The sequence below is a fragment of the Notamacropus eugenii genome, chromosome 1 (genome assembly GCF_028372415.1).
Source record: "Notamacropus eugenii isolate mMacEug1 chromosome 1, mMacEug1.pri_v2, whole genome shotgun sequence".
NCBI lineage: Eukaryota > Metazoa > Chordata > Mammalia > Diprotodontia > Macropodidae > Notamacropus > Notamacropus eugenii.
Window position 1 is genome coordinate 194,107,792 of NC_092872.1, and position 19,284 is coordinate 194,127,075.

Below are 19,284 nucleotides of genomic sequence, written 5' to 3' on the forward strand. Positions count from 1 at the left end.
CATATTGCAATCTCTAAAAACTTGTTGTACAAAAGGATTTTGACTAATACCTATGAATCCACACCATCTATTGGTACTCCTCTGGCCCTTTCATCACTGATATTAATAAGATATTAATAATTCTCCCATCCTTTCAGTGAACTGACTCAAAATATCTGTGACCTCCTGCTGAGTAAAATCCTCAATTATCTCTCAACACTGTGTTGACTGCTTGGTTCTCCTGTTTTTACCTTAGTATTGGGCCTCCTTCTGCCTATGAAGTCTCCTCCTGAAACATTGTTTCATTTTCCTCTTGGGTCTTCCTCCCAGGTATCTAGGCCCTAATCAGGCCCAGCTTGTGGAAGTCTGCATTCACCTTCCTCTGGTTACATTTTTGTTTCTTTTTGGGAGCTAAACTAACAACATCTTTTTCATCTACCACCTGAGACTTTCTAATTTTCTTTTCTAAAGGAGAGTTTGAACACTGTAGCATAAAAAGCTTCTCATGTAACTAGCCAGCTTCCTTTCCAAATGAACTTTCTTTTCCAGCAGCTTGTCTCTGCTTTTTACACATAAGGTGATATTGTTAACAAGATCTAGCCTCTCCTTTGTACCCTGCCAGTTCTTTCTCTGGTTCTATTTGTATTCCTTGCAAACACCTCCCCAAATTTCTAGGTTTTCCCAGTTTTCCCAGGGTCCAGTGCTTTTAGCCCATTCCCTTGCTAGGGAGGAATATGGTAAAATTCTGGGATATCCTTTTCTTCCCCTAAAGCCTTTATGTTCCCAAATAGAGATTTTATACCCTGTGATGCTGCTCATTATACCAAATGTATCATCAAGGCAATATTCACAGCACTGATGGTGACTCTGAATATGCCGGTGTAGTTTTGAATGGCAAAGTATAACAGACTTTCCATATAGAAAGCAAAAGAAAAACATTCAGACACCAGAAAGCCAAATCTGTCCTAGTAACCAAAAAGTTGGTACACATAAGTACTGCAGGGGACAAAGCCATTTCCAAGTCAACCCCCTTTCCCCCCACCCCCAGGGCCCTTCCACAAACAAACACTCACAAGCCTAGCTGTCTCCTTGCCTGTGCCTTCTCCTCCCTTAGCTCTAATCTCTCTCACCAACTTCCTCCCAGTTCTGCTCCACCCTTCCTATTCTACCCATTCAGCAAGCTCCTTCCAGCACATGTGACTTAGGCTTTGATGTGATTTAAGCAGGTCACATGGACCTATTAATGAATGGGAAATATCTTCTCATTTAAATTACCATTATACTTCTCTAGGTTTAGCCTCAGATTCAGTCTCCCTCTAAATTTCAGTAACTTAAATAGCATTCGTGAGTTGCCTTTCACTTAAAAATTAAGAAAGCACCAAATTTTCCTTATAAAATTGACAGTTCTTATTTCCTCATCCCCAAGTCTCTAAACAGTTATGTCATTTTTAAGTTTTGTGAGCTTTTATGTCAAATTTTAAAAAGCAGTTATGTGCAAATGGTCTGGGGAAACAACATTTTGTAGCTATGAGTCCACAACACGGTCCATCGTGTCATTTTTTTCTTGAAATTATCTTTCTTTATACTTACATTTTTTCTAGTTTTTAATGAATAAAAGTTCTTTTGTTCTCCTTGAACTAAATCTTCAAATACAAATGGGGTATTGCTCATCACCATGTATCTTTTAAAAGATCATTTAAATCTATAAATTTATTCTGCAATTTATTTTCTGGGTCAGACTTTTCAAATCCTATCTAAAAATTGTTTTTCTGCATTTTAATAGGTTTTATTAGAGGAAAACTCTCCACTCCTTTCAGGCATCAAAATGTATCAGTTGATACAACTTTTTCTTTAAGTAAAAAAGTGCTTTTTAAAAAAATCCTTTACTACTCTAAACTGCTTCTTATAAAAAGGATGGTGGTTTAAAGGGATATTCTTTGACATTCAATTGCCAAGCATATGATTGTTATTTAAGGAGTAGTCTGATTAAATTCAGTGTCACAAACTCTAGTTGGCCTCAGCACTTCTACCAGAACTTGTCCTTAGTCACAGAGTCTTGTGATTTGCATTGTTGAAGGGAATTCCCACACTGATACAAGCATGGATCTTTGAACTGTTACCATGTACCATGGTGATACATAGGGTCTGTAGAATAACCACAGTAAGAAGGCAAAGAGATAAATCAACCAGTAGTAATTTATTAGTCACTTATTATATGACAGGCTTGTGTTATATGACTCATTTTCCTGAGTCAGAATCTGGCCTCAGACGCTTAATAGCTGTGTAACTCTGGGCAAGTCACTTAACCCTGTTTGCCTCAGTTTCCTCATTTTTAAAATAAACTGGAGAAGGAGTAGCAAACTACTCCAGTATGTTTGCCTAGAAAATTCCAAAATGAAGAGTTGTACATAACTGTAAAACTACTGAACAACAACAGTTTGACAGGCATTGTGCAAAATTGTAAAATGTAAAAGTATCCTTCATGAGCAATCACATGATGTTCAAAGAATATTATTAGAATTTCAGTCAAATATTGAAAATGAATTTGTCCAACATTAAGCAAATATTTATGCTAAACAACCAAAAAATATAAATTTCATTATTTTTAGTATTATGGTATTTCATGCTACCAAATTGTATGGCCTGATTTTTAAAACATTTATTACTAGTGCAGATTATGATCATTTAGCACAATTATATTCCATATTATTACAGTGAACATTTATAGAGAGTGAATTGTGTGAATCATTTCGGATGAATTCATAGTAGTTTTCTGTCTTCAGTTATAGTCTTTATAGTTTCAGTTTCTAAGCCTTGCATTTTGGAGGACATAAGGTACTAAACACAAAATAAGTTTTATGTATTTTTTATAATTACTTTTAGGAATATGAAGAATGCAGGCAGAAAATGGAATTTAAATCAGAGACCTAAAAGTGACATTTTAGAAATGCTGTCTCAACTTTATAATTTAGATTTTCAAAATCAACCCATAATATCACTCATTCAAAATTTCATTAAATGCCTAATTTATTTATTAAGTGCCTAATAATTTCATACCTCAAAGAGAATTTTGAAAGAAATGTTTGTAATTGTGTATGTTGTTCTCTCCAGCTTGCCAGTGTAATGGACACAGCACTTGCATCAACAATAATGTGTGTGAGCAGTGTAAAAATCTTACTACAGGGAAACAGTGTCAGGACTGTATGCCAGGATATTATGGAGATCCAACCAATGGAGGACAATGTACAGGTAATATTGTTTTTTCTCCTAGGATAATTTGATTTTATCTCAAAGAAGAAATTTTTTCAACTGAGAAAGGTACAAATTCAGTAACAATTTCTTTTAATCACTAGACTCTAAGTATCCAGGTGGCAGCTATTTTCTCAATTTGCTTCTGTAGTAGGGCTATATAAGAGTTTCCCAAACTTATTTGACCTATCTCCCCTTTTTGTAAAAAAAAAAAAAATACTCAGTGCTTCACTGGAAATCTACTTTCTAGAACCATTTAATGTTTTTTTTTTTTAAATTTGCATCATTTCAAAAATGCAATTTTTCAAAAGTATATCTTGAGTTTAATAATTTATCATAAGTATGTGGGGTTTTCCTGCATTGAAATTCTGATGATATAATATTGTGTCATATAACCATATAGTATCATATTGTAAACAAGTAATTACATGCATGTATTCCTGGTGATGCATGCTAGACTTCCAGAGAACATATGGCAGGGCAAACTCGCCTGCCAACACTTGCTTCTTAAGACCTGTTGGTGGACTTGACCACTATTTACCACTATATAACTTGCCTTTTGTATGTTTATTTGGAAAGTCATTTAATCAGTCTGACTTTAACTCTACTACACAACAGATGAAACATGTATGAACGGTTTTTCAAAATTTTCTTCTCTTCTTTCCATATGATTCCACTGCCCTCTTATTTTTATTCAATGCTTCCCAGTTACACCCAAGGCTATTACAATTCCCTCCAACCCATGGTCATTCTAGTGCTTCCCAGGGGGTGGTGTCACCCACTTTGGGAACCTCTGCTGCAATACCACGAACTGCTGAAATAGTGTTTAAGTTCATGCTTTAAAAAGTCCATATTAAAAATAATAATGTTTACTTTTTAAATTATATTTTTGGATGTTTGGAACTTATTGGGATTGTTTGCCTTAGGATATTGTTTTATATTTTTTGCTTTGAAAGCAATTTGCAACATTTTATTTTGTCAGAACGCTTTATTTGAGTCATGTAGAGATTTTGGGAAGTAAAAAAAGTCATGTTTATTTTTGTAGTGAAATTACTCTTAGAACTGGTTGTTTACTGTTTTCATTAAAAATGATTCATGTTAGGATTCCAAATGTTAGCATTTTTCCATCCAGTATACCATTTTTTCCCTTTGTAAGCTGAACATGTGCTCACAACTTTTTTTTAAATAAGAAAAAGGATGAAAATATTCTCTTAATGTTTTTGATTATAAACATTTGATATAAACATGTGCAGCTGGGAATAAATTTTCTGTTTATTTTTATATTTATTTTGATTATATCTTTTAGAACTGGAGCCTATATATGTATATGTTTATGTGCTATGCGTATATCTACACACATGTATGTATAAATTTAGACTAAGTGAAGTTGTGTGTGGCAACACCTATAAGTAAGAATATTGTTTTGTTTTTTGTAATATTTCTAACATAAAATTGTCAGAAACCACAAAATAATGATTTTTTGTAAAAAAAAATGTTTCAACTCATTATGTAGGAAAACCCTGAATTTTGGCTTTGGAATAGTGATGTTTCATTATATTAGGTACAATTTATTCAGCCATTCTTCAGTTGATAGGCACATAATTTATTGGCAACTTTTGGCTACCATAAATAGTACTGCTAGGAATATTTTGGTGCCTTTCTTTTTGTATTTGATCTTCATGTTGGTATTCAGTAGTGGGATCATTGGGGTAGGTAGGTGTCACAGTGGATAGAGAACTAGGTCTTGAGTCAGGAGGACCTGAGTTTGAATCCAGTCTCGGACATTTATGAGCTATGGGACTCTGGGCAAGTCGCTTAACTTTGCTTCAGTTTTCTCACCTGTAAAATGAGCTGGAGAAGGAAATGGCAAACCCATTATAGTATCTTTGCTAAGAAAATCCCCCAAATGGGGTCACAAAGAGTCAGACATGATTGAAATGACTGGACAGCTCTGGTAACAAAGGTGGGATTACACTACATGAAAAAATGTGAACTATTTATTAACTTTTCTCAAGTGTTTCCAAATTCTTTAAGAAAAAAATATTTTGTAGTTTTATCAATGGCTTATTCATATGCCTGTCTTTCTTAAGATTCTTTTGCCATTTTTCTTTATTTCAATTTTATATCAGCTTTATAGGTATAAGATATCTTATTGATGATTTAATTTACATTTATCTTATTTGAACATATTTCACATAAATATTAATCATTTTCATTTATTCTTTTGCAAATTACATTATTAAAATGCTTAACTAATTTAGATTTATTTTAAATCTAGTCAATATATGTGATTTCCTTGTAGATGTTTGCTAGACCTTTATCAGAGATGTTTGATTGAAAATTTTTCTATTTCTTAAATTTTCTTCTTCTGTCAAAAACCTGGATATCCTTAGAAGACAGTTCATCTATGGTGAAACTCTCCTGTATTGCATTTCTATCCTCTTATGCCTCCCCAAATCATTGCAGCAGTAAGAGTCAGCATACTTCCTTTTCCTTACTCTTACTTCTAGACTATCCCTTTGTACCATTACTCAGCAGCCTTTTATCTTTTGAAGTTAATTCCATTCTACTTTGTTCCCTAATCCAGCTCTGTTTTTCAGTCATTTACCAATCTCCAGGTTACTTTACTTTGTTTCTCAATAGTGCTCCTTTTCCTCCTCAGTCCCTACCCTTGTATTTGGGGATATAATACACATTTTGATATCCTCTTCAATACCTTGTCCTTCTACTTAATTCCCTGAGATTTCATGACTTCCATTTAATCCCCCCAATTCCATATAGAGATGATCATAAGACTTCATCTATTCATCCTTCATCTCTGTTTCACTTTCGTGCTCTAAAACTTTGAAAATTGTCTCTCTGAGCACAACCTCCTAGCTTTCAAACTCTCCTTTTGCTTCATCCCTCCTAATTCTTCATCATGATGTCTACTCTGCCCATTCTCTCTTCTCTCAGAGTCTATTATCTTTGTTCTGGCTTCCATTCTCTACCTTTACTAAGGTTCTATGTTTAAATAGTTTGAATGCATACTGTTAACTACCATTGAAATCCTTGCTCCCTTATTGATAGTCATACCTGACCACATCCTGACCCTGATTTTCTTGATCTGTGTTCTCTATTACTGAGTGCTCTTTCAGAATCACAGGTTCATACCAATTGGTTTCGCTTTAAATTTATGTTAACTCAATAAGGCCCTGGGAGCTACATAGTAATACCGTTCTTCTTCCCTTATTCACTATCATATCCACTATGGAAGTGACTCCAAATCTTTCTCCTCAGACTTTCTATAGCACTTCCTTCTGCCCTGTTTGACCAGAAAATTATTTTTCCTACTTTACTGGAAACATAGAAGCGATATATTACTTGCTCCCTTCTTTTCTCTTCTACTTCACACCACAATACCATTTCATTATCCCCCAATATCTCCTTTATGCTGGTCTCTGATGATGAACTGGACCTTCTCTCTGCTAAAATAGACCCCTACACATGTGTTCTTCCTCTCTTTTACACCTCTACCCCTCAATTTCTCTTCTCTTTCTTATCTTCAGTCTCTTCTTATCCTCTTGCCTCCTACAAAAATATGGTTGTCTCCCCAAATAAAAAGCAAACAATAAAAAATCTTGCTTAACCTAATTCTCTCAAATCATAATTCTATGTTTTTTCTTCCTTTCATGGTCAAGCTCTAGAACAAATTGTTTACACTTATAGATTTCTTCCTCCCCTATCCACTTCTTAGTCCTTTATGGTCCAGCTTCCAACTCTTTCCCTTGGATTAAATTATTCTCTCTAGAGTTAGCATTGAGATCTTAAATGCTTTTTAAGCATTTAAATGACCTTTTCTTCTCATCTTTTGGAGAAAGTCACTTAATCCATCTGTGCCTATTTCTTTATCAGTAAAATGGGAATAAGACCACCCAAGTTACAGATTTGTCTTTTATATGGAGTGCTTTGCAAACTTTAATGTGCTATATTAATGTCAGCTATTATTATTGTCATTATTTTTTATTATTTATCTCTGCAGCTTTTGTAGACTAACTACATCTTCCTAGACTCTCTCTCCACCCTTAGCACTTCTCTGTTTTGATTTTCTTCCTAACCTTGATGATCATTCCTCAGTCTTCTTTGCTAGATCATCTCCTTCTTTCTGTTCTCTAAGTATGAATATCTTCAGTGGTTATTAAACCACTAAATAAGACACAGTCATTATATTTGTTATGTTTTCATTTTATTATGGAATTCAATAGCTAGTTGCCCCTTTATTTCCTGATTAATACTTGTCTTCATAAATTTTCTATTATCTTTCTAGCCATACCTATCTCTTTCTAGTTTGTCATCTCTAACAAAACATGCACAACTCCTTGGATATGATGACCAGTAATAAATGATTTTTGTCCTTCCTTCTTAGCTGCAGGCTAAGCTGAGCCATCTCAACATTTTGACATCTAAAATAGATATAATTTATTTTATACAAAATATTCTTAAAGATATCCATTAAGATTTGGAAGCCTGGTAAGTTCAGACTACTTCTATTTGAATTATTTAATACTGACACAATTGTCTTCAACTACTATTTTAACTCTAATGTAGTAAAAGGGCATTGCCATGAATAAAAGGCCCACAGTTTACAATTTAGCACACAAGACAATAAAAAGCTTTTTTTTGTTGTTCATTTTTACAAGCTGTGGCATAAAGAAGCATTGGTTTTCCCCTCCATGGGGCAAACAGAGTTTTTCAATACTAGCCACTTTCACCAATATGTATATTATACAGAAAGCATATGGTCATGGTGGATTTATGATTGGCTTTGTACTTTTGGAGCATTTTGTTATGTTCCAGGGAATGAGACAGGAACTTATTGGCCATGAGTCCAATACAAGATAGTCCCAGGTTTTTGACGGGACTGGTATAAGAATTGGAGTAGAGGAAAACAAAAACATAGGGTTGAATATGACTGCCTCTGAAAGGAAAATCACAGGATTCCCCTCTTTATGGCACTGAGGTATAACTGTGTGCTATTCAGGCTGGTGATTGCACTTTTCATGATGGTAATGGGACCTAAATCTCATAATATGTATGATGGAACAAGAAGTAGTTATTGTAGAGGTGAAATGAATGGACAGACTGACAGAGACAGACAGATACCAGAGCATATGGATTAATTGTGTGTGTGTGTGTGTGTGTGTGTGTGCGCATGTGCGTGTGTGTGTGTGTGTGTGATGTATGGATGATAAAATATTGCAGTGAAAATAAGTAAAGTAGAGCCAGTGAATGTGAATGCTTTATTCAGAGTAAGTGCATGAGAAAAGCCATCCAAGTGGGGAATCCTTGGAGCCAATTCTATCTTGGGTGCTTGATCAACAAATTCCATGGGCAGACCTAGGCAGGCAGATACTACCAAAGGATTTGACTGGAGAGGTGTGACCTTAGGTTATTGTTTCTGTTCTGATGTGGCAATACCTGCATTCTGAGGATTATAATGATAACTTGGTACATGTAAATATCTCCTTTGCACTTATTTGAACATCAGTTGTCTCCATACATGAAAGAAAATATCTTGGGGAAGATGTCAGAGCAGCAGTTTGAATATAAGTACATTTGACAACAGTGGGAAGTTTGTGAGAATGTGTGTATGTCAGTAACAATATACAAATAAGCTTATATTTCTGCCAATCTAAGCCACTACAAATACTATAGATTGTAATTTTATTACTAATTTTTGTTAAAAATGAATAGAATACAAAACATGTACATTTTGTGTGTTATAGTTAATCAGCAGCATTTGTTAAAATGTTAAATAATCTAATGAAATGTAATTAGAATTATTATCTATATATTATATTTATTAACAAAAGTTAATAATGTTGTATTCTGGGCTACCCAGTCTTCTTGAGACTTTTTTACTCTTATATCTGCTGTAGAAAACTGTTTACTTAAAAGGACTAAGAGGTTTTAATGGTTAGGTTATGTGATGAGGGGTAGTCTATGTTATCTGATATTTGTTTAGTTTTCTCTGTATTATATCCATGCTACCACATTTTTACTTCTTAACACCTGCAATTCTTCACCAATATATTAACATCAGGAAATATTAAAGTTTAGCTAGTATTTTTATATGAGCAAGAAGATGAGTAGGTACATGAATGGAAAGAAAAAAACTTTAAAAAGAATGGTATTTTCTGCTTCTTCAGTATTTCTTCTGGTATCACTTTCCTTACTAGAGATGACACTTTCCCCACAGGATGAACTGTAGATCAACAAAAATTACACATCCAGTAAACTGAGGTACCACGAACTAAAATAGTGTTCAAGAGAATGAGAAGATTAATATCCCCCCTTATTGACAGTTGCACATTTTCTGGTGGTTTATGAAGCTTTAAATAATTGTTAATAGTTCCCTTGTATCTTGAAGTTGATAAAATATCCTTTTGTTGTCTGTAGGGAGGCTATAGCAATGTGATATATGAATGTCATTTTTATTCTTTAGGGATACATTTGCTATCTAACCAAATAAGTACTGTGTCACCTCTGGTGAATTATACTTAATGTAATATTGGCTAAAATCAATTTATAAGTCTTGTAAAATGATAAATTTTACCACTTGTTACTTCATTCCCAATTGTAGCAAATAGAGGGAGAATTCATTTTTTTTATTAGTAGATTTTTTTTCTCCTTCCAAAAAGAATACCTGTCTACTATTATTATCTTTTTAAAAGAATAGTTTTCTATATATGCTTGGGGTTCAGTTTTATTGTGATCCCTTGTTAGATTGGAACTTTTAAAAATTGCTGTGGACTTTATAGAAGCTATTACCCAAATATCTTTTAGGAATCTCTTCATATTGATTATTTATGTTCTAGAACTTCCAGGGCAATAGTAGTGTTAACAGTATTTTGTTTTCCATTAACAGAGGATTCATGCTATATCTGTCTTTATAGTCTGTGCTTTACTATGGCTTTTTACTCTATATTGTTGTAGCCATCAGAGTAAGTATATTTGGAAAACAAAATATTATTCTTGTCATGTCACCTGCTGCCTGATTAAATAATATGATTAAGTTAATTTAATCTTCTTGGAGGTTCTGATATTATTATATTGGACCAGAATGGTCACATGCAAGTGATCAGGGAAAGCATTAGACCTTGGTAGTGAAGTTCCTTCCTGGTGAAAATTGGGAAGGCCTCAAAGGAGGAACACAAACTAGTTTGGGCCAGGTCAAAAACCAGTCTCTTTAACAAATGCAAGGGGCAGAGATGAGAGCCAAAATTTAGAAGTTAGCATGGAAGTTTCACTTCAAGAATGCCAGTCCAGAGATGAAGGACATACAACTAGAGGTCTGGTTAAAAGACGATTGCATCTAGTTCCCTCATCCTTCTGGTGCTGTTCTGATGAGTGAGAGGGGCTGTTTCCTCCCTTGGTCTGTGCAGTCAGGACTTCTCTGTGTTCCCATGCCTTTTGGGAATTATGAGGATAGATAACAGTCCAGAGACTTATGAAAACATTATATACATCACGGAATAGTCTTAAAGTTCTATTTCAGGTGATTTTTTTCTACGCATTTTTTTATTTCTAGAATTTGTGCTTATTAATATGCAGTATTATAAAAAATAATGTTATTATATTGTTTATCATAGTCATTTCCATATTTTTTGTAGAATTCCTTTATCACTTATGTACATTGAGATAAACAGGCAATATGTGAACAATCTTTTTTAAAACAAAGTGAACAAATTGTTTAAATAAAAATGAGAGGGATTTTCAATTCACTCTTCATGCTATTGCCCAAACTGTCTTGCTAATGCACAAATTAGATTACATTACTCTTTCTACCCCACATCTCAAATAAAAACAAAATCAAAAAACTTCAGTGGCATTCACTGTTCTCTCTATGATACTTTATACACAAACTCCTTGTCCTGGCATTCAAGGCTTTCTACAGCTTAGACCTAACCTACATTTCCAGTCCTATTTCATATTATCTACTATAGATAATCTCCATTTCACTCCAAATGAACTACTAGCTATTCCCAACACTCAAAAGATCATTAAACTTCCCGCTGTGTATTTTCTGAGGTTGTCCTTCCTAATCCAAGAATGCATTTCTTCCCCATCTACATCTGTTAGAACTATTTTCTTCCTTCAAAGGTCAGTTCAGATACCACCTTCTTTATGTAGCCTTCCTTGATATTCCCAGGTGAAAGTGTTCTCTTATTGTTCAGATTTTTCTGGAATACTTTGTTTTGATCTATCCCTTCCTACCTTATACTTGCATACTTGTTATCTCCTCCACCCTTACTCCCACTCTGGATGTATGATATATACTCCTCAATTCTGATAATTTTTCAGTTTCTTCAGTGCTTAGCAATATCTTTCCTATATTATTTAATTTATGGCAATTGCCTTGCACTTAATAAATTTTTGCTGAATTGTTTAATTGAATTTTCAAATGTCACTAATTTGCAGCTAAAATACTTATTAACTTGATTTTTTAATGGTAAGATTTAAAAAAAAATTCTTTATACCTTGCATGCATTCAACAACCATTTATTAAATGCTAATTTAATAACAATAGCTAGTAATTATACACTGCCTACTATATGCTTGGCACTTCCATGGGAGTTAAGTACCATTATATTTTTATTTTACAGATGAGGAAGCTGAGGCAGACAGAGACTAAATAACTTGCTCAGGTTTCCTGACTTCAAGCCCAGTGGCTCTATTTAGCAGTACCACCACCTAGATGCCTGTAAATGCTTAGCTATGGGTGCTGTTGGGAAAGACAAAGATAATTAAGACATTGTCTGCCACAATGAATAGAGGAGAAAAAATAGACTTGACTTTACTGCTTCAAGGATCAATGAGGCAGGGTGTTTTGCTCATTGTTCTGTGCTAGTACTTCCTTCGCTGAACACATACCATAACCCTTCCATGACTTAGTAGGTGGTATTTGATAGTCGCTATGGCCCTGCCCCATACAGGGCAATGAGCCTCTCCAAATCTGGCTGGGTTAGTCTTGCACTTGTTCTTTATCAGACCTGTAAAAGGATCTCATGTTAAGGGATACAACACTTGCCCAATCAGGCAAAAAGCTCTTTTCTAACTGGGTAGCCTAGGACTTAGTGGACTTAAAAGGACTTAATGAAAGAATGTGATAGGCATATGAACTGGACCGTAAAGAATACGTAGGATTTTTAAAGATGAATTTTGGGTACATTCTAGGTAAAGCCAGTGGGTCAGCATTTGTTAAGTACCTGCCCTGTGCTAGGCACTATGCTAAGTGGGGGATACAAAGAAATGCGAAGGTCAGTCCCTACTCTGAGGAGCTCAGAGGGAATGGCCCAGTGATTTACAGCCATTCCACGATTTCACATCTTTACAGCTCAGACCCTGATTTTATATTCGATACATCTTTCCATAGGAGCTGTGCCTAGAAGTTTATAATGATTGCCTGCCATAGACAAACAGTAATATATGTGCATAGCCCTCAGGATTGTTAGAGAATGGTGTCTTTGACTACCAGAGGGGTCAGTTTCCTTCTCTCTGGCATGGTAGATTCAGTAGGATTAATTCTCAATGATATGTGCTAATGGAACACTGTTAGAGATGATTGAAAGTAGAAGACAAAGCATCATCATTTAGCTTTGGGGTGTATTTGGTGACCCTTTTACTGGTACGTTTATTTTTTTCTTTTTATTGAAATCAAATAAGTTTGAATTTTCTAAACAACCCAAATACCTTGAGATTGGAAGAGAAGCCATTCTGCGATTTTAAAGATTCTAAGGATAATCCACTAATGGGAGAATTATAGTAATGTCATTTATAAATACTAAATATGTTATATGACATCTTATTAGTACATACTGAGGCAACTGTTTTATATGAAGGCAATTGTATAAAAATATGCATAACACCAAATTATCTTCATAAATCGTGCCTAGCAGACTGACCTTTAAGCAAACAAGGCCATGTGTATATAGATGCACATAAAAAATATTTCCATTCATATTTAACTCTTGCTATTTGACCTCAGGCACAAAGCTATAATTTTTCGTTTTCCTTTTGGCTCTACCCTCCTCTCCTTTCTCTTTACACACAGGTGAGGATTGACTACTCACCTAAGCACCCCTAAGGCTTTTCTGATCATGTCAATCCCTTACTCAGGAGGCTTTAGTGTTGGGTGCTTATTGCCCATAGAATAATGCATTTAAAGTCTTTCACAATGTAGCTCCAACTTATCATCCACAATTTCTGATCGCAAATCACTCCAATTCATTACTTTGTGTTCCAGCAAAATTGCACTTGATGTGTAGTACTTGAACAATATTACATCTTTTACTTTCATTACTTTACATAGGATGTCTCCCATGCCACCAGTGATCTCCCTCCTAACCTCTAACTCTTAGCTTCTTTTAAAATACAATTCAGGTACTACTTCCTACAACTAATGCCCTAGTTCTTAGTGCTCCTTTTTCTTCCCCTTATAACTACAACCTTATATCTCTCCTTCTGCCTCATTCCTCCTAAACGTATTCTATATCCTTTACATCATCTCTAATGCCTCATCTTTCAGTGCTCTCTTAAGCCATCATCCCTACTTTGGCTTTACTTTCTTCCCTTTTCATTCTTGACATTATAGTTAAGCAGTTGAACTATATACTGCCCTTCATTCTCAATTTTCTTACACAAGCTTTGACCAATCCCAACCCTAATCGTGGGCTGCCCTTACCAACTGTTTGTCTATTACTGAAAGATACTGGTGGAAGTTACATAACATGCTATTTGTTTTGCTACAATGTCTATTGGGCCCTCACTGTGGCCAGGCAATCTCATTTTTTTGTCTGATTGACTATTTATCTTAGTCCTTTTTAGTGATTTTCCCAAACCTTTTTATTTTTTCTCCTTAATCCTCCCATTATGTGTGTGTTGTCCTTTGTTGCTGAAGAAGACCACGCCATCAGAGAAATAATGACATGACTTCCACTTGACTTTGCTTTGAGTGAGGGAGGGCTGTTGCAGGTCACCAGCCTCACTTCTCCTCCAGAGCCATCTGAATCCAGTGACCAGATATTCATCAGGATGATTGGAGATGACTCAGGATGAGGCAATTGGGGTAAATGACTTGCCCAAGGTCACACAGCTAGTGAGTGTCAAGTGTCTGAGGTGAGATTTGAAATCAGGTCCTCCTGACTCCTGCACTGGTGCTCTATCCACTGCACCACCTACTCTCTATCCATCTATCACAGTAGAGCACCTTAGTTCCTATTTTCATGAAAATCAAAGGCATTTGTCCTGAGCTCATTCTTTTCCCCTGAAGGTGTGGATTTTCTCATCACCATAATCATTCTGTCTCTGTGTGCCTTTATCCCATTGCCTCCCATATTTACCAGTTGTTTGACTATCAGCTTGCCCTTTCTAGTTTTCAATTTCTCCCCATGTAGTGGTTCTTTTCTGCTTCTTACAAAGCTTCCCAAGGCTTCCCCATCCCTGTCAGCCTTCATTTGATCCTGTTATTTCCTCGTGCTGTTGTCCTATTTTTTCTCTCTGTTTAGCTTTTAAAGCCTTTCACTCTGTGCCTTCAGCTTTCCTTCCCAAACTTGTTGTATGTTGTTCTCCATCAGTACTCTCTGACGTAATGAAAGTTCCTTGAAAGAGGGGACTTTCATTTCTGTCTTTGTCTCTTCAGCCTCTGATACAGTGCTTGACATGTAGTAAGCACTTGATGAATGCTCGTTGATTGAAGCCTTTACTCTTCTTTGTGTCCCCATTGCTTAGCCCAATGCCTGGCACATAGTAGAAACTTAATAAATGTTTGTCAAATAGAATTTAATGGAAGATAGGTATAGGACCTTAAATGTCCAGGTTAGGGGAATACACTCTTTTGGCATTTAGCAGAGAGTTACTGATGATATTTTTTGTTAGAAGAGTAACCTGATTAGACTGATGCATTTATAAGATTGCTTAGACAATGGTTTTAAGGGGGAATTTGAGACAGATCAGAGTCAGGAAAATAATTAAAGAAGCTGTTCATAGGAATTTAGGTAAAATCATATGTGAGACTGACCTTGGTTTGTTACTAGAGGAAGTAAAAGGAGAGAGATTTGAGCAATATTAATGGACAGATTTTCCTTGACAGAACTTGGCAAGTGATAAATTGCGTTGGTAAGTCTATATATGGTAAAGTAGATATTCAACAAATTAGTAAAAAAGGGAAACTGTGCTTGGGTCCTGTGGTTACTACTACCTAAACCTGCACCCTTGGGCAAGTCCCACCTCAGTTTATTATTCTTGAAAATTAGGTAATGGGACTAAAGTATTAGTCTTCAAACTTTTTGATCATTTACCCATATTAGTCAAGTATAAGTGTAAGTGCGTGTTTTGGTGGTTCTGAATCTGTGAGGGAACTTTCATGGATGAGAGAACTTTGAGGTGAGGCAACTTTCTCTATTAATGCAAATTTGCAATGTTTCTGCAGCTTTCAGTCACAGAAAATGGAGACAGTGAGAAATCAAGTACTTTACTTGAGGTCCCCCAGCCAGTGGGTCAGAGATGGCATTTGAATCCAGGTCCTCCGATTGAGGACAGGACTCTGGCCACTATATCTTGCTGTTTCTCAGTAAGGCTTTTGTCTAATTTATTTAAAATAAAGCTGACCATATTTTGTCTGACTGAGCAGGGTTTAAATTTTTATGAGTTGCCTCCAACCAAAAATGTGTAATTGGTTCAAGGTATTTTTATCTTTAAAATAGTGACTGGACCATAAAATAAATTCTACATGTACCTAAAAAGCAGACTATACTACCAGCTTCCAAAGAAGTCCTGTTTTGGAGTAACTCCATGGACACCAAGCAAAAGCTACAACAATGTCTTATTCATAATAGTAATGAAAGAAAACACCTCCAGATTTGACTTAACCTCGTGGACTGGTTCCTGACTTTTTTTTGGGCTTCATTATCTTGAACCCTCTAACAGATGATTTATCCTGGAACTTTTCTCAGTGCCTGGGGCCTTCTCATCATGGAAGAACCTACATTTTCCTGGTCCATTCACCATGGAATATCCCTCTGCAAGGTCCTCCCCACTTTGCTCATTGCTAAATGCCTCCCTTTCAAAACCTTCATTCTTTGGAAGGGCTATGACTTATCTGCTGATGTTGCCTTCTGTTTCTGATTTCTTCTGAACTTTAAAATCATGCACCCTCATTCTTCCTCAGGTCATGCACTTACATGCACTTACACTTATACTTGACTAATATAGGTAAATGATCAAAAAGTTTGAAGACTAATACTTTAGTCCAATTACCTAAAAAAAAGCCCCACCTTCAGGCTTTTTATTTCCTTTTTCTGTGTCCTCTTCCCCCATTAGAATGTAACCTGCTTGAGGGCATGGACTATCTTTTTGCTTTTATCTGTATCTCCAGTACTTGATTTACAGCTTGGCAGTAAGTGCCTAATAAATGCTTGTTTTCTTCTTACCTTCTTTTTAAAAAAAATGCCCAGGAAAGCAAGGAGTTAAACAAGAGATTATAAACATTTGTTTGCTGTAACATGCTTTGTGCTAAATTTGAATTATTAGTCGATAATTTAGCTTTCCTCTAATATTTGTGGATTCTTAAAAAGACAAACCAAGCTATATGCCAGTTTAGAAACACTTTGCTGCATTGTTGTAATGGGGAAAAACCCCAACTAATTAAAGATGGTGGAAAAGTTAATTACATATTAGGAAGGACAAGAGCAGGTGTAAGGAATCGCTAACATAAACACTGTGTAAATACTTTGTAAGCGTATTAGAGCACTCCATGTTTTGTAAATTAAGGACACTCTTTTCTCTCTAAGGTTTGTTTTATTTCGATAGCATTACATAACACAGATAAAAATATTCCCCTTCATTTTGCTCACAAAGCAACAAAAATTTATGTATTTCTTTTATAAATTTTATGTTATTTTTTGTAGATTAACCTACAAAAGAGATATGGTTTAAATATCTTGAATAAAATTGTTTTAGAGAAATATGAGGGAAAAAGACATAGGAGTTAGCTGACTTCAGAGTCGGGAAGCATTGAGTTCAGATCCTGCTTCAGCCACATTTTGACTGCATAAACAGTCTCGTGACTTCCACATCCTTCTAGAAAATTCAAGTTTCATCGAAGGTGCCAAACTTTAGTGATAGAAGAAATTCTTCTTTGTATGATCCCTGTACTGATAAAATTACAGATTTGTCCTCTTCCCTGTCTGCCCCAAAATCCATAGGGATAATCAGAACAATTCAGCGTTCTTAGACCAGCATATAATTTCATATTGATGGCATAATACAAGCTGTATTAAGCACTTTACCAAGTGGAAAGAAGTATGAACTAATATTTCTAGTATCCTTCATGATAAATTATAATGTTCAGCTGTCATGTCAGTGTACTTTGAAAGGAGTCTGATAAAAATACATAATTGAGTTGGTTGATAGCTTTACTGAAGTATAGTGAATCCAGAGGGAAAATAAATCCTTTTCTGAAACTTCATACAGGTAAAAGAAAGGGAAAAAAAAATCCTTTAGAAGTTGGTGTAAAATGGGAAGCTTTTCAAAAATTAGGTAACGTTAGAGTAAGTAGGAAAAGACTAAAGTAAATCAGGGTGATTGAAAAACAGTACACTCACAGAAACAGTTACAAAAATGCAAATCTGGAATGGTTTTTGAAAACCTTGGTTAGAGATTGACAAAGAAAATTTCTTATACCAAAATTGCATTTGCTGTTGGTTAAAAACACAAAGTTGGGGCAGAGGGAGAAAACAAAACTTGGAAAGTTCTCAAGAAATGACAGATACTTCTGTAATTCAAGGATTTGTGGTTTCCTCAATATGATTGCTTCCAACTATAATGAAGATTGTAGCCATAGTGGTAAGGACTTAGTAGTCAGGCTTGGGGATTTGCCATGGCCCCAAATTGATCACACTGCAATGATTCTAGATGTGTCTGGTCAGATTTAGATAGGTTGGGCCTCATTATTGGGGCTATATTTGAAAGCTTTTCTTCTTGGTAGGTGCTCAGTGCATGGACCCACACTATCATAGCTTTCAAGAACTTGGGATCATATCCATGTCATTCTCACGAACTGTTGCAGGGCTATAATGGAAGTAAAATCTTGGCATGCAGTAACTCAGTCTTCTTCTTTTGTCCATCATTGACTGCTTTCCTGGACCTGAAATTTTTTTCTCTTCCCTACATAATGGAAATCCAGATAAATTATATTTTCCCAAATACCAGTGTCAGGCTTCCAGAGGACAAATACTACTTTGGAGTCTACCACTGAGAGGACCACTGGGTTACCTGTACCTTTGCTGATTGACCAGTGTGAGAAGATACCCTAGTCCCAGCCCTGTTTGGCGACCAAACTTGAAAGCCTCCTCACCATTACCTCAAATCTACTTTGCTAGTCTATAACTACTATACCCTGACTCATGGAAGCAATGTTTTTCTTTAAAATGTTCTGCATTGACACTGGGTCAGGACTGAGGTGGACTTGCCTGTATTGGACAAGTCTATCTCCAGTATCATAGCTCCAGGCACCAAATGTTCTGCTCTCTATTGGTACCTCATCTAGATGTATGGCTTCTGGCAGACTGATATTTGATTCCATATGCTAGAAATTTTCTTTCTATACATTACGCCTTTTACCAACATGGGATGAAAGAAAAGACTTTGTACTGATTAAAAATTTCTGGCGGTCCTCTGGCAGACTGCCAGGTATTTGCAGATCCATGCATCTGACCCAATTTCTTCTTTGGTTGTTGAGAGACACTGCCCTTAGGGCACTTAATGGCTCTCCATCACCATCCCATGGCTATTAGAATCCTGCAGCTTCTTCTGCTAATTCATATAATCCAAAATCACGAGCTAACTGGATGAAAATGCCCTTCTGCTTCTACTCTCTTCTGTCTCAGACCCTATCCATTTTAGTCCTATAGGTCTATCTCTATGCAGTTTTACCTTCCCTTTGTATCATGATCTTTGGTAGTTCCTTCTGTAACTTGAAAATTTCTCAGCATGTTTAATAGCTTCCTACTAAACTCC

The 19,284-nt window shown here is 35.6% G+C and overlaps 1 protein-coding gene across 5 annotated transcripts in view; it reads left to right on the plus strand.

Moving 5' to 3' along the window:
• The window catches only part of ATRNL1 (attractin like 1), a 1,361,117-nt gene that overhangs the window by 303,900 nt on the left and 1,037,933 nt on the right, over positions 1–19,284 (plus strand). For all 5 annotated transcript variants that reach the window (XM_072623397.1, XM_072623377.1, XM_072623406.1 and 2 more), the window contains one exon: positions 3,091–3,228. In XM_072623397.1, the coding sequence (XP_072479498.1) occupies positions 3,091–3,228 (138 nt within the window). The remainder of the gene's footprint in view (positions 1–3,090; positions 3,229–19,284) is intronic.